The sequence below is a fragment of the Stenella coeruleoalba genome (assembly GCF_951394435.1).
Source record: "Stenella coeruleoalba genome assembly, chromosome: 15".
NCBI classification, from domain to species: domain Eukaryota; kingdom Metazoa; phylum Chordata; class Mammalia; order Artiodactyla; family Delphinidae; genus Stenella; species Stenella coeruleoalba.
Genome location: NC_137161.1, coordinates 78,926,742 through 78,945,842, shown reverse-complemented (window position 1 = coordinate 78,945,842; position 19,101 = coordinate 78,926,742). Strand labels below are relative to the sequence as shown.

The 19,101-nt window shown below is 46.2% G+C and overlaps 1 protein-coding gene and 1 pseudogene across 2 annotated transcripts; one reads left to right on the top strand and one right to left on the bottom strand.

The window, feature by feature from the left end:
• Positions 1-776: 776 nt before the first annotated feature.
• BCL7B (BAF chromatin remodeling complex subunit BCL7B) lies at positions 777-17,683 on the bottom strand. The gene is made up of 6 exons (XM_079944441.1): positions 17,407-17,683; positions 14,385-14,460; positions 5,157-5,253; positions 2,791-2,961; positions 2,119-2,198; positions 777-1,863 (listed from the first exon to the last, which is right to left on the bottom strand). Exons 1-6 carry the CDS (start codon positions 17,670-17,672, stop codon positions 1,771-1,773), a joined length of 783 nt encoding a protein of 260 aa, XP_079800567.1. The 5' UTR covers positions 17,673-17,683; the 3' UTR covers positions 777-1,770.
• On the top strand, positions 6,717-7,235 carry LOC307198835 (glycine cleavage system H protein, mitochondrial-like; annotated as a pseudogene). The gene has a single exon. The product of its transcript is annotated as a glycine cleavage system H protein, mitochondrial-like (transcript).
• Positions 17,684-19,101: the final 1,418 nt, after the last annotated feature.

Here is a 19,101-nt window from a genome sequence, read left to right as displayed (position 1 = left end):
CTCCTTAAGTTGTGGCACGTGGGCTCCTTAGTTGTGGCATGGGAACTCTTAGCTGCGGCATGTGGGATCTAGTTCCCTGACCAGGGACCGAACCCGGGCCCCCTGCATTGGGAGCGTGGCGTCCTAACCACTGCGCCACCAGGGAAGTCCAGGAAATGAAATTCTTGGAGATATAGAATGTAGAATTCTTTTCCACCATGACTCTACTGTTTTCCTTTGGAATCGGGAGCAAAAAGGAGGAACCCATGGACAAAAAGCAGACTTGTGATAGCCAGGGCCTTCGGGGGAGGGGCAAACGGGGAGTGAGGGCTTAAAGGGCTTAAAGGGTATGGGTTTCTGTTTGAAGTGATGAAAATGTTTGGAGCTAGACAGTGGTGATGACTGCGCAATACTGTGAATGTACTTAGTGCCACTGAACTGTGCACTTTAAAATGGTTAAAAATGGTACGTTTTATGGTTGTGTATTTTACCATAATAAAACAAAAGTTAAAGAACAAAAGTCAGCCTCCTAAGGACCTGGAGCTGTGCAGTGTACACAGGTTTTCATTTGGTGTAGGCGGGGACAGAAGTATAATTCCAAGTACATGACAACTTCAAATGGAGTCTCCAAATCATTTTCATCAGAAAGTCACTCTGTGGGAGTGAAGACAATTGGCAGGGCCCAGCCCACAGTGACTTCGCTAGCACTCAGCCACCACGCCCCCCCCAGCCCCTGCCCTCCACAACCTTCAAGAATGAAGCACTCAGCTACCAACAAGACATATTTCAAATAGTTTAATTTTAAAAATATTCTATTCGGTGCTAAAATATGTCTTCACTCACTGTTGCCCATTTCCATTTTCTTAAACTTTTTTGAAACAAAAAATAAAATCACGAGGTTCAATTAAACATGCAGATTTCAAAGAAAAGGGAACTTTCTAGAAAGTCTGAGCTGAAGGAGTACTGTGGGAATGGGTGCTGTTGTCAGAACCTCAAATTCTTGCTGGGGCAGAGTTTGCGGCAGGAGTGCTGGGGACCGTGGCGGGAGGCAGGGGATGCTGGAATGAAATGTCCAGGTGGAAACAACAAAAGCTGCGCGTGCGTGTGTGTGTGTGTGTGTGTGTGTGTGTGCGCGCGCGCGCGCACGTGTGTGTTGGGGGAAGGGGATGGTTACAGTGGGGGACAAAGGACTGTCAGCAGCCAGAGAGCCCATGAGAGGCAGGATAACCTCAGGAATGGGCAGAAGTGCCAGGATAGCAAGAAATCTATATGGACTTTTCCACCCTCTCATGGAGCGAAGCCCTTCCCTTGCCTCCGGAGTCTACTCAGGCATTCTCCAACAGCAGCCTACAGGGCCCCTAGCCCTATGCGAAAGTCCATGAATCTACAGTCTCCATTCAATTCAAGTAAGCCCTAGGCACTCTCTTCTCTAGAGGATGCCTTCCACATCTCTTTCCTCTTGTAGAAGCACCAGCAGCTCAGTCCAGAGGTTCCGGAGCAGAGACTGCTACCTGGAGGTGACAGATGAACCCTGGAGTGGCCGATGCTCCAGCCTACTTGGGGTGCAAAAAGGACAGGAGTGCTCCTCTTCTCAGGATCAAGCAGACACAGGTGCCAGGGACGGGAAGATGACGTTACGACCCCCAGTCCTATGTCAGCCTTCCAGCCCAGAAGGCTCCTATGTGCAGGCTCTGGAGCCCAGTGCTTGCCCTTAGCCCAGCAGCACAGCACAGCCAGAACCAGAATGCAAGAGAGGCCTGGGGCCAGGAGGCGAAGGGTGCCAGGGTGGTGCTAGCTTTCTGACGCTGTCTGTGGCACTGCGGGCTGGTCCACACAGAAGCGTTTCAGGGGAGGCGCACCTGAGTCTTCCTCTTCCTCAGCAATCTAGAAGCAGCCAGGGCATGGAATCACAGGGCCATCCTTCTGAAACAGACCTCCCCTTCTACCCTAATTACAACCCGGAAGTCCATCCCCCACTGTCTCACAGATAACCAAACCTCTTCCCCTACCTTATAACCTGGAGCCCAGCGTCCGTGCTGCCTTCCCAACTACAGCACATCCCGTGCTATAGAGCCAGTGCACATTAACAGAGCCCTCACTTTTTTCTTAGAAACTGGGAAACCCAAAGCACCTCCTTACCTGTGTCTCTAATGGAACTGGTTCTTCCTTCGTGAGGGTGGGAGGTTCATCAGCAACTTCTGAGGCGGGCAGGGAGGGCTCTGCAAAAGCAAGGTCGGCGTAGCTGAAGGGCCTCCTGAGGCAGGAGACTCCTATGGGATCTCTGCCCCAAGCTGGGGGAGTGCTCCTGCAAGCTATGTGGAGACGCCTTGGTGAAGGGGCAACACAGGCCGCAGAATCAATATACATTATAAGAAGAAATTCGCAGCATCTAGTGCAAAGAGCACGAGCTCCGAAGTTAGAAGGAATGAAATGAGACACACAGTTCCACAAGTTACTAGCTGTGTGATCATGGCCAAGCAATTGAACTTTTCTAAGACTACTTCCTCATCTGTAAAATGGAGATAACAGCTGCCATTTCATGGGGTTTTTGAGAGAGTCATACCAGGCATCAAATATGAAAAGTGCCTTCCTTACAGAGAGCCTGGCGCTCAGTTGTGTTGCTGTTTTCTTTCTTCATTCTGTGAAAGGCGAAAATAAAACCATTCCCAAAATAGCCTCAAACAACTGACAAACGGCTTGAAGCTGCCAGCTCTGGGGCAAATTCTCTAACCTGTGACTCTAAAGAAGAGAAACATCAAGAGCAAGAGCAAGGCCCCTCCAAGACGCTCATTGGGGCCAACAGAGACTCACCCTCAAGGATCTCCTGGCCCAGGGTGGGGGGCTGGGAGTCATCTGTGCGGAAGTCGGAGGTGTGCGCTGGGCTCAGGGACTCGCTCTGCTGGGGGCTGGGGCTCGAGTTGGTGCTGCTGTCCACCTTGAGCTGATAGACATCAGACACGGAACTCTGGTTGCTGTTTTCATCTGAAAACCAAACATGACAAAGGCAACAGCTGAGGGTGGTCACTTTTGAGAGTAATTCAGTACAGAGCCAAGGGCCTGGTGTCTCTGCAGACAGCGTGGACACAGCCAGGCACACAATGATCACGGCTGTAAACAGCCTCTGAACCAAAGGCAGACATTCTCGGGGCTTCTGTGCACTGCAACTTACCAACAAGAGTCTAAATTGATTAATTTAAGCATGTTCTATCTTATGACACATATTCTAAGCACCACAAGATGCAGCCAGAATCTTTAAGTTTATGCAACATTTATATTTCAGGAAGGTCAAGATATGCTTATTAATCCCTTCTTTATTATCCACCACTTATAGCTGGGACCTGGTATTTTCCCACTGTCCAGTGAAGGGAGGAACACATCTGTGCCTCTCAACCTTTCTCACAATACAAGAGGTGTAGAAAATGAGAGTCTGTCTGCTATTCTCGGCTGTCTGAAGGAGGGTGATAGTGTCTGGAGGTGGTCAGCTTGGGCCCTTGCACCTGCCTAGGCTCCATCTCACCGCCTCAAGGACCGTGGGATCCCACCTGGGAAGCGCTGTCTGAAGGCTTAAAGTCACCACCTAAGTTAAAAATACAGAGTCAGCAGGGCCTTCCTCTCCCTGACCTCCAGCAGCCAGTCACCAAATCTGCCCCACCCACTGCCCTGACTCGGCCTGTGCCCATTCCTTCCTCTCCCCGTGGCCTCAGCTCAGCCCTCATGATCTCTTGCCTGGCCTCCAGCCACAGCTACCCAACTGCCCTTCCTGCAGTCTCAGGCACCCCCACTGGACCTCATACCACTGCCAGAATGATCTTTCTAAACCCTTGTCGGTTCCCCACTGCCCACGAGATGGCCCTATCCCAACCTACAAACTCCCTTCTGATCTCCAGGCTCACCACCTGCTGTTCTTCCCCATGTACCCTGGCTCCTGCCAAACTGGACTCTAACCTAAGAGCAGCTTCAAGTACCAGTGTCTGCTATGACATGCTCTTTCCGGTCTTCCTGCAAAGCCCCTAGACATGCCAACATTCAGCTCAGGCATCACCTCCTCCACAGAGCCTCGTGTCCAGGCTCCCTTGGGTGGAAATGACCACCCTCTCTTTTATGCTCCTGCTGTTTCCTGTGCACACCTGCATTTACTATATTACACACCAGTCTCCCTCCATTACACTCTGTGCAGGCAGGCTCTGTGGCTTACTGGTCCTTGAATCTCCAGTGCAGTACACAGTACCTGGCACATAGTAGGAGTTCATTAAATGTTCAATGAACAAAAAGGATAAGATAGGGGCCAGACTGAGGAAATGGAGCCTCCCATTGTCTCCCAGAGCTTTATGATGGAACATCTCACACAGCTAGAGAACATTTCCCTTGTATTCTCTTCCTGTACCACACTGACCTTGCAGGGGTTGGGGGAGAAGTGAGGAGGGGATACCTGGTCGCTCCCAGTCTAGTTCCGAAGAGAAAATTGTAAGCCCTTTCTAGTCTTTATCCTACAATGACCACCACCTTCTATACTAAAATGGAAGTAGCATTTTATCACAAAAAAGAATAAAGCTCTGTCACTCTTCTGCTCAGGCAAATACTTTTCTTCTCCAAGCATCAGTTTTCTGAAATAGGGATGATGATAACTGCCTGGTTTATATCACAGGCTAATGTAAAGATAACAATGAGAAACTGAAGTGAAAGTGCTTCATAAACAGTAGCTGCCACACAGGTATAAAAGGTAATGTTATGAGTGTAGTGCTGACTCAGGCAGGACGTCTACCGAAGACTGGTTTAGGAGGCAGAGCTTGGGCTACGGGTGGATGGGTAGATGCCCCGGCATGGGGGGGGAGGGGGTCTCCTCTGAGGCACTCTCATCAAATACACAGTCTAAAGAAAAGTGCTTCTGATCCAGAAAACCGGGACCCACCATGGGGTCTGCCACCTACAAGTGATATGACTTTAGATATGTAACCTCACCTCTCTGAGCCTCAGTTTCCGTAACTGGAAAGTGAGGAGACTGTGGTCTCTCTTGCAGGGTTATTGTGAGGTTTAAATGAAAAGGCTTCCATAAAGTGCCCAGGAAGATACCAGCAAAACAGTAGGCACTGAAATGACACACAGACTATTCTTCTGATTATTAATGGGTCATCTAAATTTTCAGTTTCCTGCAAGGAAGACATATGGATGCAACTCACCCTGGAATTCAAGAAGGAGAGAGGAATTGGCTGAGGCATCAGAGGGAAAGCCATTAGGTTCCCGGGCTGCTGAACTGTTCGATTTTGACTTTTCTTTCTAGAAAAGGAAAAAAAGAGGAATATGACAGAGCCAAGCAGAAGACTCACAGAGAGAGAAGGTGCTGAGACACCAGAGAGGTCTGGATTAGGAACAGGAGGAACAACAGCGGTTTCAGAATCCAGGACCCGAGGAATAACAGGATCCTGGACAAGGTGTCCCCAGGCCTCAGTGTCTCTGTCAGTAAAATGGACCCTCCCAGTGCTAATATCATGAATCGCAAGTGAGAGGCAGATACATGTCTTCCACTAGAGCTCCCTGTAGGACTCTTCTGCTTTCTGCCCTGATGAGAATGCTCTATCCAGTCCTTCCCTACAGGCATGGGTGAGAAACACCAAATACCCATTTGAGAAAGATCCCTGTTTTAGTAGCACAGTAGGGAAGAAAAATAAGTGAAAGAAGAAAGGACCTCTGACTGGACAAAGGAAGGAGTCACTTTATATGTAATGCAAGCAGTGACAGGACAAGGGGCCCCTGCTAGCTCTATTCCTCACCAATCCACCACATCCACTCAAAATGATCTCCCATGTCCACCTCTGCCTTCAAGCAGGATGCAGGTTACACATGTGGGGGAACCACAGTGGGAAGGTAAGCACTAGCTTGCAACAAACAAGGAAATAATCCACAGGACAGGAAATCATCAATCCAAGCATTTGCAAATGAGAGCATCCCAAGAGCCAAAAGTTCAAATCTGAATAATCTCAAATTTACTAATTCATACTTTTTATACTTGCCTATTTATTGTACGTGCATCGTACTAGTAATACAACTTAGTGTTTCTTAATACTCTCAATACTAGCTCGGCAATAAATCAACTGTACACATACATGCAGTCCTTCCCTTCATTTTTTCATATACAGACATAATTTTAATGTAATTACACTTTACCATTTTACTGCAGAGGATACATAAACATGATTTTTACTAGCTGCACAATATTCCAGATATCATAATCACTTAATCACTACTCAACTAGTGGACATTTAGCTTTACCTGATTTAGGATTGTTTTTGTTTATTGCTAGTAGGAATAAACCCACAATGCTCAACTTTCACTTTTTCCTGGATTATGTGACTAAATTCACAAAAAAAATTCCTTCTAGATCAAAAAGTATAAACTAAACATATTTTTCTTAAAATATACTGTGGCTCACCCACCACTCTCTACAAGGAGGCTGGCAATACATTTGGAGTACGAGCATCACGGCACCCATGCCAACATTTGGCTTTATCATTATTTTTTTCTGATCTCTCATTTATCTTTATTTTAATGATTCTGGGCTCACATAAAATATGCATTCACTATAAGAAATTCTGAAAATACAGAAAAAGAAATGAAAATCACCTGTACAACCCGAGACAACCGATACAACATACATCTGTATGAAAATGGCTCATGATTCAGCATTATAACTTGCTCCCCCTCCCCCATTCACCATATTAAAAACATTTTTCTCTGTGAACATGGTGCTGCGAGTGGTGCGGAGCGTGCGGGCCACAGTCTGCAGCCTGCGCACCACCTCTGTGCCCAACACGCCCTGCCCACTGTGGCCCTGGGGACTGCGGCAGGCACCGACCGGGCGCTGCTCACCGGACCCGCTCTGCTGTCAGGTTGTAAATTCACAGACAAACATGAATGGGTAACAACAGAAAATGATGTTGGAACAGTGGGAATCAGCAATTCTGCACAGGAAGCGTTGGGAGATGTTGTTTACTGTAGTCTGCCTGAAGTTGGGACAAAATTGAACAAACGAAGAATTTGGTGCTTTGGAAAGTGTGAAAGCTGCGAGTGAACTCCATTCTCCTCTATCAGGAGACGTAACAGAAAATAATGAAGCTCTAGCAGAAAATCCAGGACTTGTCAACAAATCTTGTTATGAAGATGGTTGGCTGATCGAGATGACACTCAGTAAGCCTTCAGAACTAGATGAACTAATGAGTGAGGAAGCATATGAGAAATACATAAAATCTACTGAGGAGTGAAAATGGAGCCCCTAAAGAAACTAGTTGGAAACAACTTAATCTAGCATAGCTGTCTTAAATTAGTGGTGGATAGATTTTTTAAAAGCAACTTTTAGGGCTTCCCTGGTGGCGCGGTGGTTGAGAGTCCGCCTGCCAATGCAGGGGCACGAGTTCGTGCCCCGGTCCGGGAAGATCCCACATGCCGCGGAGCAGCTGTGCCCGTGAGCCACGGCCGCTGAGCCTGCGCGTCCGGAGCCTGTGCTCCGCAACGGGAGAGGCCACAGCAGTGAGAGGCCCGCGTACCGCAAAAAAAAAAAAAAAAAAAAAGGCAACTTTTAGCAAAAGAAACGACTTTCAACAATGTTGCCTGAAGAAAATACCCCTTAACTTCCTCATGATTTCTGATAAACACTCTGCATCTTTTTCACAACACCCTATGATTTTTAGGCTAGTCTCCAGTTATAATATTTAGAATTCCTGAAATTATCTGTGGTAAAACTAGTTATAAAAATTATGTAATTCAAGGATAACATTGTTATCTTAACTATATATTTATATATATATATATATATATATATATATATAAAATAACTTGCTTACAGCCATCCCTGGATTTAGGTCAAAAGACTCAATGAAATTGCCACTGGAAATAAATGGCAGTGGAGAAAAGTTTGTTAGTTGTATCGTGTCCAATTAAGAACATTACTATGTTAATTTTGCAATATACTGTGTTTGCTTGTGCTATTTTTATACAGTGAAGCAACAGCCTTGCAGGAAAATAAGAAACAGTTTAATAATAAAATATGCAACTTCCTAAAAAATAAAAAAGTTTTTTTCTATGCCATTGAATAATCTTCTATACCATCTTTTATAATGGTTACAAAGCTTTACGATATACAGGTGCACAATAACTTAATGAATTCTCTACAATAAGATCTTCATTTTGCTTGCAATTTTTAAATACCACAAACAATAATATTGTGATGCTCAACACTATAGATATACCTTGTACACATCATGATTATGTCCTGAGGATAAATTTCTAGAGATAAAACTTCTAGATCAAAGGCATAAATATTCTGAAAGCTTTTTCCCCCCTCAGCTTTACTGAGGTATAACTGACAAATAAAATTGTAAGATATTTAAAGCGTACCCTGGGTTAATCTGATATACATATACACTGTGAAAGGATTCCCACCATCTGGTTAATTAAGCTTTTAAGTATACATATACGATCAACTTCACCTGTAGAAAGTTTGTCCCAATTTACTCTCCCATCAGCAGTGCCGCACTCCCTTATGTCCTTCACATTTTTTTCTTTACCAATTTGGTCATTTTCTATTTTTCCTAACCTAACTGGTCTATGCCAGTACCTTAGAAGATGGCACACTATCATGGACCACTGGAAGGTAGATAAACCGATGGACCTCAGGGCCCAGCTCAGAAACCAACACAAACACTGTAAGAAGCCCTTCGGAGAGACAAAAGGAACTGAGTCCTGGGCAGGAGAACTTGAAATAGGAAAGCGCCAGGGTCTTACATGTGAGAAATGGGGAGGGGGTTGCTGGCAGTGTCCTTCCCCCACATGTACACACTACCCAAGAGATCTAGCAGCCTGACCTTTGGCCCTTATGGGTACTGGCATCACCAGAGCCAGGGTTAGATGAAAAACAAAGGGTGACTCCAGAGCCCCCCCTAACTTTCACCCACCAAGTCCTTGGGCTGGACAAGGACGGCTGCTCCCAGATAAAGGCAGCACATGGAAGACTGGTACTAGGGAGTTCCCTGGGAGGCAAGGGAAGATGAGAGGGGAAAAGGGAAAGGCTGAACCCTGAGGCTAATCCCATCCCCTAAATCCATTTAGAGGAGGGAACACAAAGCCTCGGTTACACGGTTACACATTTCTAGCCAATGCAGCTCAGAGTCAAAAGGAATAAAAGATGAGTGCACAGAAAAAACTAACCAGACACTGGAGGAAAACAAGCACCATGAAAGACAATAAACAGAACAAGCTATACCAGAAGAAGCAGACTAGTGGGACAGAAGAATTGAAATAAAACATAGCAAATCTCCTCAGAAAGATAAGGATGACACTGGAAAGTTGTTTTGAACAACCAACAACAAAGGAAATTTGGTATGAATAATAAACTCGTTCAAAATAAAAATTAAGTGAATGAGGGAATTCCCTGGCAATCCAGTGGTTAGGACTCAGCACTTCCGCTGCCTGGGGCCCAGGTTTGATCCCTGGGAAGGGAATTAAGATCCCACAAGCCAGCTGCACAGCGTGGAAAAAAAGAAAAAACAATTAAGTGAACGAGTTTATTAGCAGAAATAGAGCTGAAGAAAAGATTAATGAGCAAAAACTGGGTTGAGGGTCTTCCCTGGTGGCGCAGTGGTTGAGAATCTCTGCCTGCCAATGCAGGGGACACGGGTACGAGCCCTGGTCTGGGAAGATCCCACATGCCGCGGAGCAACTAGCCCCGTGAGCCACAATTACTGAGCCTGCGCGTCTGGAGCCTGTGCTCCGCAACAAGAGAGGCCGCGATAGTGAGAGGCGCGCGCACTGCAATGAGGAGTGGCCCCCACTAGCCGCAACAAGAGAAAGCCCTGGCACAGAAACGAAAAGCCAACACAGCCGTAAATAAATAAATTAATTAAAAAAAAAAAAAAACTGGGTTGAGAAGTCAGAATATTGAGGACAGAATAAAGAGATGAAACAAACTAAAAGTTAAGAAATGAAGCTAGATGTCCACATTACAGGATATTCTTACAGAAGTTCCAGGTCAAACAGAAGAAATTCTAAAAGTTTCCAGGAATATAAAAGAATCACCTACAAAGAAATCAAGAATTAGACTGACATCAGATTTCTCAACAGAAAACCAGAAGCACAACAATTGAGTAATAGTTTCAAAATGTTGAAAGAAAATAATTTTTAACCTAGAATTTCATATACAGGTAAAATGATCAATTAAACATGAAAGTAAAACAAAGATATTTTCAGAAAGTTTTCTCCACACAAGCCCTCTTTGGCAAAACTCTTGAAGGGTGTATTCCAGCAAGAAAAGAAATGAATCTAAGAGAAAGCAATAATAAATAGGTACAAAGGGTTAGTAAATAATTAGTAATGTTTACTTTGTCTAATTAAGCAATGACTAAAACAAGAAATGTCTGTAAAAACAGAAATATCTGAACAGAATATCTGACCTGAAATTCCACTGAAAACTAAGGAGAGGGCAGGAATGAAAGTGGGGGTAGAGACCAGGGGTGGTTAAAAATGTGTTCAGGCTCTGAGGGGAAACACAGATTTTGATAAGCGTTATACACTGATACAGAAAAATAGTAAGTGTAAGTCTTATTAGGTTAGAGATAGCCAATAAAAAAATTAAAAATAAAATGTGGAACTTTCAAATCGGAAGAAAAATTTGAAAGTGAATTTGAGGTGAAGAGAAAAAAGAAAGTGTATCATGGCAGAAATCCTTGTCCCCATAAGTAGAGTGTTTAGATGGTGACATTTTCACGGCCTTTCCGGCCCCTAAATGTGCCACAGCTATTATGAACACACATAGTTAGTATACATGTCCTGAGGAGACTTCTAGGAAACTCCTTAAATTCATGAAAATACCATTTGCCCATCCTTCCACTCTCTTGCTGCCTTGAACTTGAATGTGTTGAATGATGGCTGGAGCTCAAACTTGGATACAAGGTCAAACATGAAGCAGAGGAAAATGGGCAATTGTTTAATGCATATAGAGTTTACCTCTGCAAGATGAAGAGTTCTGGAGATGGATTACACAACAAAGTGAATGTATTCAACACTACTGAACTGTACACTTAAAAAACGGTTAAGATGGTAAATTTTATGATATGTGTATTTTACCACAATAGAAATAAAGTAAAATGAATAGAGAACCATTAATCTCTTAAATATAAATTTAAAAAAAAAAGGTGGGACTTCCCTGGTGACGCAGTGGTTAAGAATCTACCTGCTAACACAGGGGACACAGGTTCGAGCCCTGGTCTGGGAAGATCCCACATGCTGCAAAGTAACTAAGCCCACGCGCCGCAACTACTGAAGCCCGTGGGCCTAGAGCCCATGCTCTGCGACAAGAGAAGCCACCGCAATGAGAAGCCCGACACCGCAACGAAGAGTAGCCCCCTCTCTCCGCAACTAGAGAAAACCCACGCGCAGCAATGAACACCCAATGCAACCAAAAATAAATAAATAAATTTATTTTTTTAAAAAAAGGAACAGAAAGGTTGCAAGAAACCTGGGTCCCTGGGGACTCTTAGAGTGGAAGTGCCACACCGGTCCTAGACTGCATATTCCTGTTCCTCTAAGAATAAAAGAAAACTTTTTTAAACCATTACTACTTTGAGTTTTCTGTCACCCACAGCTAAACCTAATCCCAATATGCCCAATAAGCAGAAAAATGTAAAACAGAGAAAAACAGAATTACAAGACATACCAGGGAAACACAAATCAAAAGAAGACACGGTGTCTTTTAGAATATCTAGAATATCAATCAAAGAAGCCATGCAAATCAGAAAAGTAAAGAGGAAACCCAATCCAAGAACAAGGAAAATACAAGAAATCAGAGGGGAATTTCCTGGCAGTCCAAGTGGCTAGGACTCTGTGCTTTCACTGCCCGAGGGTCTGGGTTAAATCCCTGGTTGAGGAACTAAGATCCCACAAGCCTCAGGGCAAAAAAAAAAGAAATCAGAAAAGAGGAAATCTAAATGAATAAAAAGTAAATCTGAAGAGATAAAACTGTCAACCTCCCTAGTGTTCAGAGAAATGCAAAATAAACAAAGAGATACCACTTTACGTCTATCAGATTGGCAGGACTTAGGAATTAGGAGTTAGATAATATCAGATGTTGCTGAAGATGTGGGAAACGGGAGCCCTGCAGCACAACTGGGGAAGTGTACTAAGTATCCGGGTGCAGCTATTCAGGAGAGAGCTCTGACAGCCAGCATCTAGTCAAAACAATCATGTATGTACAGCCAGTAACAGAGAAATCTCACTCCTGGGCATCTAATCCAGAGAAAACCTCCCACAAGTCCTCAAGGACAATGGTTTAAGGAATGTCCACCAGAGTCATCTGTGCTACCAAAAAAAGCTGGAGGCAACACACACAAACAGACCCATATTCGGACACTTGGAATATGACAAAGTTGGTTCTACAGAGCAGGAGGAAAACAGTCTTTTCAAGTGGTGGGACAAATGCATACCCACATGGAAAAAAATGAAATTGGGCCCCTACTTCAAAATACACGAAAATCAACTCCAGGTGTGTTATAAATGGGAACAGGATAACAAGACTGTAGAAGATTATATGGAAGAATACCTTTGTGACCTCAAAGAAGGAACAGATTTAAGACATTTAAAAGCACTAATTATAGGGCTTCCCTGGTGGTGCAGTGGTTGAGAGTCCGCCTGCCGATGCAGGGGACATGGGTTCGTGCCCTGGTCCAGGAAGATCCCACATGCCGCGGAGCGGCTGGGCCCATGAGCCTGTGCTCCGCAACGGGAGAGGCCACAACAGTGAGAGGCCCACGTACAGCAAAAAAAAAAAGTTTAAAAGCACTAATTATAAAGTAAAAAATTATTTTGTCTATATTAAAATTAAAAACTTGTTACTCGGGACTTCCCTGGGGGCACAGTGGTTAAGGATCCGCCTGCCAATGCGGGGGGCACAGGTTCGATCCCTGGTCCAGGCAGATCCCACATGCGGCGGAGCAACTAAGCCCATGCACCACAACTACTGGGCCTGCGCTCTAGAGCCTGTGAGCCACAAATACTGAGCCCGTGCGCTTAGAGCCCGCACTCTGCAACAAGGGAAGCCACCAGAAGGAGAAGCCCGCGCACCACAACAAAGAGTAGCCCCTGCTCACAGCAATGAAGACCCAATGCAGCCAAAAATAAAATTAAAAAACAAAAACAAAAAACTTCTGTTACTCAAGCCTGCATAAACAGAGTGTAAAGACAAGCCATGGAATGGAAAAAGGTACAGATAGTATTTAATCAATAAAGAGTATGTGTCCACAACACAGAGAATCCCTACAAGTCCTAAGAAAAAGACCACAGCCAAAGAGACTTAAATAGGAACTTCTTAAAAGAGGAAATCCAAAAGGATGCTGAAAAGATTCTCCATCTCATTAGTAATTACACCATTAATCACCAAATTAAAACCACAATGAGATATCTTAATACATTAAGTCTAACTATACCAACTGTTGATGAGGATTTGGAGCAGTGAGAACTCATATTGCTGTTAAGAATATATACTGGTTGGGCTTCCCTGGTGGCACAGTGGTTAAGAATACACCTGCCAATGCAGGCGACACGGGTTCCATCCCTGGTCTCGGAAGATCCCACATGCCGCGGAGCAAATGGGCCTGTGTGCCACAACTACTGGGCCTGCGCTCTGGAGCCCGCGAGCCACGGCCGCTGAACCCGCACACCACAGCTACTAAAGCCCACTCACCCTAGAGCCCACACGCCACAACTACTGAAGCCTGCGCGCCTAGAGCCCGTGCTCCACAACAGGAGAAGCCACTGCAGTGAGAAGCCCGCGCACCGCAACGAAGAGTAGCCCCCGCTCACCACAACTAGAGAAAGCCCGTGCGCAGCAACGAAGACCCAAAGCAGAAAAAAATTTTAAAAAAAAGAATATACAGGTGTCCAAATAAACCCATGGAAGAGGAATTAGAAAGGCATATATACATATTAAACACATGATGTAATAAACTACAGTGGGCAGCAGGAGTCCACAAACTTTTTCTTACAGGGCCAGATAATAAATATCTTGGGCTTTGCAGGCCATTAGGTGTTATGGCAATTACTCAGCTCTGCCATTACAACTCAAAAGCAGCCACAAATAAGGAAACAAACAGGCATAGGTGTGTTCAAATAAAACTATATTGAATCACAGGGAGCAGGCCTGGGCTGTAGTTTGTCAAGCCCTGGAAAAGAGGAATGGGTTAAGGAAAGGGAATAAAGGGGAGGGAATAATAAAATAAGAGGCTTTGCGTGGACCAATGACAGAGGATGCCTTGAAGTATTTTCAACTCAATTCTGGGAAAATACATTCCATTATAATTAAGAGGCAATCAAAGAAAGAAAGGAGACGTTACCTTTTTGTTGTTTCGATTTTCTTCCACACTTACCTCCTTGTTGTCTGTCACGGGAACCCACTTAAATATCCTAAGGGACGTGTCACCCACAGTCACCCACTTTTTCTCCCTAAAACAAAGACACTTCTTAGAACTGATAAACAATAAAATAGATTTTCTGATCATAACTGTGCTTTCCCACTTCTCAGCAGATCATTCCTTCAATCTTAAGTGCTTTCTAAACTTCCTCTCCGTCAAATCATACCTTACCTTTCAGGACAAAATCATCCCTTCCAGAAACACTTTGCTATCAAATGCCTTCGGCTCTGAACCCTCTACTTGCCACCTTTGCTCATGTACAGTGTACCAAAACCTTTTGTTCCTCACAGCCTACAGCAGTATAGAGTATCAGCACATTTTCAAATTCAGGTATCTATCTGGCGTAAACTTCTTTATTTCCCCAAAATTAATTCAATTCCACTGATATTTATAAAGCCCTAATATACAAGGCCCAATAGGAGATAAAGGATATATAAGATAGGGTCCCTCTCTTGGGAACTCATAGCAATGAAAAGATAAGTAAAGAAAGCATTGTAACACGTGAAGGTGGCAAGGAAGAAGGCTGAAAGAGTAAGATCAGGATATCCCACGGAAGGCAGAACTCCTATGACTCCTGTGGAACTCTGGATTGAAACACGATGCTATTTAAAAATAATCACAGGAGCAGGACAGGATGCTTCCAGCTAACAGACCTGAGCCTCACACTGGCTTCTGGAAGAGGTGAAGGCCAAGCCGCCATGGAAAGGCTGCTTTAAGGTTTCATTTTACAAGAGGTTACTTTTGAGATGAGCCTTAAAAAATGAGTTGTTCTCCCCACCCCGCACATACCTGGGGAGGGAAAGGCAAGTGACATTGTTGAATAAGAGTGTAGATTATGAACGGCCAGAGTTGGGGAGTCTGGAGTATGACTTCTGCAAGTTTCGCATCCCAATTTGAGGACAAAAAAGCAAAAAAAGTAACTGCTGTTACTGCTGCTATTGATGATGCTATTCAGCAAATGGTAACATCACAGAAATGTAGAGACTATGATGTAACAGAAAGAAGAATGAACTAAAGACTTAGGAAACGGGAGTTAATTCCTGGCCAGCCACTCATTTATTCCTCATTTACTCAAAAATATTTAATATTCAAGACCCTATGCTAAGTCTTGGGCACACAGGGAACAAGATGCACAGTCCTGACCCTCACAGACCCGAAATTCCAACTGGAAACAGACATCACACAACTCATCTCACAGTTTGAAACCTAATCACTAGGTTTAACCATATCAAACTGCCGCTTCTGCTGGTTAAAAAGGCAAATACAGGCAATATATTATGCTTCGACCTAATACAATTGTGGAAAGTTCCAGTCGGGGACCTGATTTAGACTGGGGATCTTGAAAGGTGTCCTTGAGGAAGCAACTGGAGAGCACAACTAGGAGTTAACTAGGCAAGGGGGAGGAGAGGGTAGAGGAAGGACACCAGGTAGCAGAAACAGAAGTGTGGCCCCAACTGAAAGATGGCCAGCATCTTGGGAAAGCGGGCAGTTTGAACCAGTCTGGTGGGGCAAGAAGGATCATCTTTGGTCTTTATCCTAAGAGCAAGAAGAGATCAATGAAGCATTACTTCCTAAGCAGGAGTGCTAGAAGATTCACCCTTGAGAAAAATACAATGTGATGAATGGACTGGGGAATGAGCCAGTCCTGAAGCAGGCAGATCATAGGGAAGTTGGTACAAGAGTTCTCGGTGAGAGAATATGCTCATCTGCCCTAGGCTGCAGGTGAGGACGGAGATGGCCAGAAGAGAAAGGTATGCCCATTTTTAGGTTTCCCAAAAAAACCTAGAAGGATGAGATTTGGAGGGGAAAAATCATTAATTATTTAACTAGTATTTATGAGTCCAACTATATATCAAGCCCTTATTGATAAAGAGTTAAGGAACTTGATCTTGTAGAGAAATGGACAAATAAACACGAAAATAAAGTCCAAGGTAATGACCCTAAAGGGAGTGGAGGGACTTCCCTGGTGGCGCAGTGGTTAAGAATCCGCCTGCCAATGCAGGGGACATGGTTCAAGCCCTGGTGGGGGAAGATCCCACATGCCACGAGCAACTAAGCCCGTGGGCCACAACTGCTAAAGCCGGCGCGCCTAGAGCCCGTGAGCCACAAGAGAAGCCACCGCAATGAGAAGCCCACCCACCGCAAAGAGAAGCCCACGCACCGCAAGGAAGAGTAGCTCCCGCTCGCTGCAACTAGAGAAAAGCACCCGCGCAGCAACGAAGACCCAACACAGCCAAAAATAAATTAATTAATTAAAAAAATAATAATAAAGGGAGTGGAGAGTGAAGGGCAGGAGAACTTGGAGAAGGCTTCCTGGAGGGAGCTAACACCTACCCGGACTTTAAAATTATTAGTAGTAATCAGCTAGAGAAAAGTACTCAAGAAGTTGGCGCAAACAGTTGGCTGTGAATATTGAAGGTGATAACGCATCACTGTTTCTACAAAATAGGCGGTAAACCGGCGCCTGCAACGAACGCTACAGGAGCCGTTTCCAAACGAAGGGTAGATCCTGACTCCACTACTAACAGCTCCCAGGCCATCAAGACAAAATGCCTACCCAGCTCGCTCGTGTGGGTCCGTATTAGGCGAAACACAGGGCTTTTAATTCCAATAACCACTTGGTCCCGTGGCATGTAGGTTTGCCGAGAAGCTCTCACCTAACTTAGACTTCATACGTAGAGGACCGGCGTGCGAACCAGGTCCCATTGACCGAGCGCCGCCAAACGCTCGCAGCTCCACCGGCGCCGCGCTGCCCTAGGGCAGGTGGGCGGACCCGCGGGCCGGGCGACCCGCTGATTGGTTGCGGCTGGCGCGCCCTCTGACCTCACGCCGACGCGAGCAGCACCCTCCTCCCGCCTTCTCCGCTCCCCCTTCCCCCAAGCGCCCGCCGGTCGGCTCCCACCCCACACGCTAGTTCACCGCCGCTCTGGGCCTGGGCCGGCGTCCCCCTCCAGCACCCTCGGCCCTGGCCCCTCACCATTTCCGCACTTTCTCGATGGCCGCCATCACCTTCTTGATGTCATCCTTGGCCCGGCTGCGGGTCTCGGCCCGGACAGACCGGCCCGACATGGCGTCAGTGGGAACGGCGGGGGCCGGGGCACTGCTCCCAAGGCACCGGGAATCGCGCGCCTCACGCGCCGCCGCCCGCCCGGCGCAAACAGCGTCACCGCGGCCGTCGCCCCCTCCGTGCGCGCGTGCGCGAGGAAGCGCGCGCACCCGCCCTCCCCATGGGGCTCGAGGCATCAGCGCGCCTGCGCGCCCAGTCTCAGGTGCCCCACCCCGGGCGTCCCACCCAGCGTGCCCCGCCCTGGTCGTCCCACCCGGGGCGTCCCCGAGTCCAGTGAGCTTACGAGCAGGCCAGGGTTAAGCGGGCGAGCTGGTGGCACGTGCTGTGTGCAGGGTGTGGTGGGAGGCTCTTTCCCAGGGGAGCATCTTAATCCTCTGGACAGGGCTGCCGCCATAACCTATATTTTATGGGCTTGACCCTAACGTTACTGAGGGTCTGCACCATCCTGTCCTGCTGCCGCTCCTGTCTGGGGCCCTAGCTCCCCAGATAACACCATTGTGCTCCAACTACAGAGAATTTCACACCTTTAGTATGCCTTCCAACGTTTGCACACATCTGTTCCCCACCTGGAATTCTGTCTCTTCACCTAATGACCACTTACTCTTCCAACATCCCGTTTGAACTACGACAGGTCTTCCCCGATATCCTGGGGTGCCACTTAGTGCATCCTTGACACTACATCAGCAGTCCCCAACCTTTTTGGCACCAGGGACTGGTTTCATAGAAGACAATTTTTCCGGGGCGGGGGCGGGGGTGGGGGTTGATGGTTCAGGCGGTAATGCGAGCGATGGGGAGCGACAGATGAAGCTTCACCTGCTCGCCCGCCCTGCTCACCTCCTGCTGTGCAGCACAGTTCCAGGCAGAGGACCAGTACTGGTCCATGGCCCTGTGGTTGGGGACCCCTGCTCTACATTACTGTCTCATTTAATTCAGCAATTGGTGATTATATGATGCCTGCGTTGTGCAAGACTCCATGCTCAGTGCTGAGGACAAAATCTGGGGTTTTGCTTTCAAAGAGCTTCCAGTTTAGTAGAACATGCAGACCAGAAAACAGGCATTTAAAATGTCATTTAGGGGACTTCCCTGGTGGTGCAGTGGTTAAGAATCCGCCTGCCAACGCAGGGGACACGGGTTCCAGCCCTGGTCCGGGAAGATCCCACATGCCCTGGAGCAACTAAGCCTGTGCGCCACAACTACTGAGCCCGCGTGCCACAACTACTGAAGCCTGCGCGCCTAAAGCCCGTGCTCTGCAACAAGAGAAGCTACCACAATGAGAAGCCCATGCACCCCAACGAAGAGTAGCCCCTGCTCGCTGCAACTAGAGAAAGCCCACGCTCAGCAACGAAGACCCAACTCAGCCAAAAATAAATAAATAGAAATAAATAAATTTTAAAAAAATAATAAAAATAAAATGCCATTTTATAAACGCTAGGCTAAGAGAGGTATTGTACAAGGTGCTATGACAACCCTAATCTAGATGAGGGGTGTCTAGAGGCATCTGGGGAAAAATGACCTTGAAGTTGAACTTTGAGAATACAGTAGGTGCAATTGCTCTAAGTCCTGTGTCCACAGACACTGTAGATGCTCAGTAGATGTTTGGGTGAA

Coding starts and splice junctions, on each gene's coding strand:
- BCL7B (XM_079944441.1), bottom strand. CDS start 17,672: ATGCCTCGAGCCCCATGGGGAGGGCGGGTGCGCGCGCTTCCTCGCGCA. Junction 14,461..17,406: donor ATCGAGAAAGTGCGGAAATG/GTGAGGGGCCAG, acceptor TCTTTGTTTTAG/GGAGAAAAAGTGGGTGACTG. Junction 2,962..5,156: donor TCTCCTTCTTGAATTCCAGG/GTGAGTTGCATC, acceptor TTTGGTTTTCAG/ATGAAAACAGCAACCAGAGT.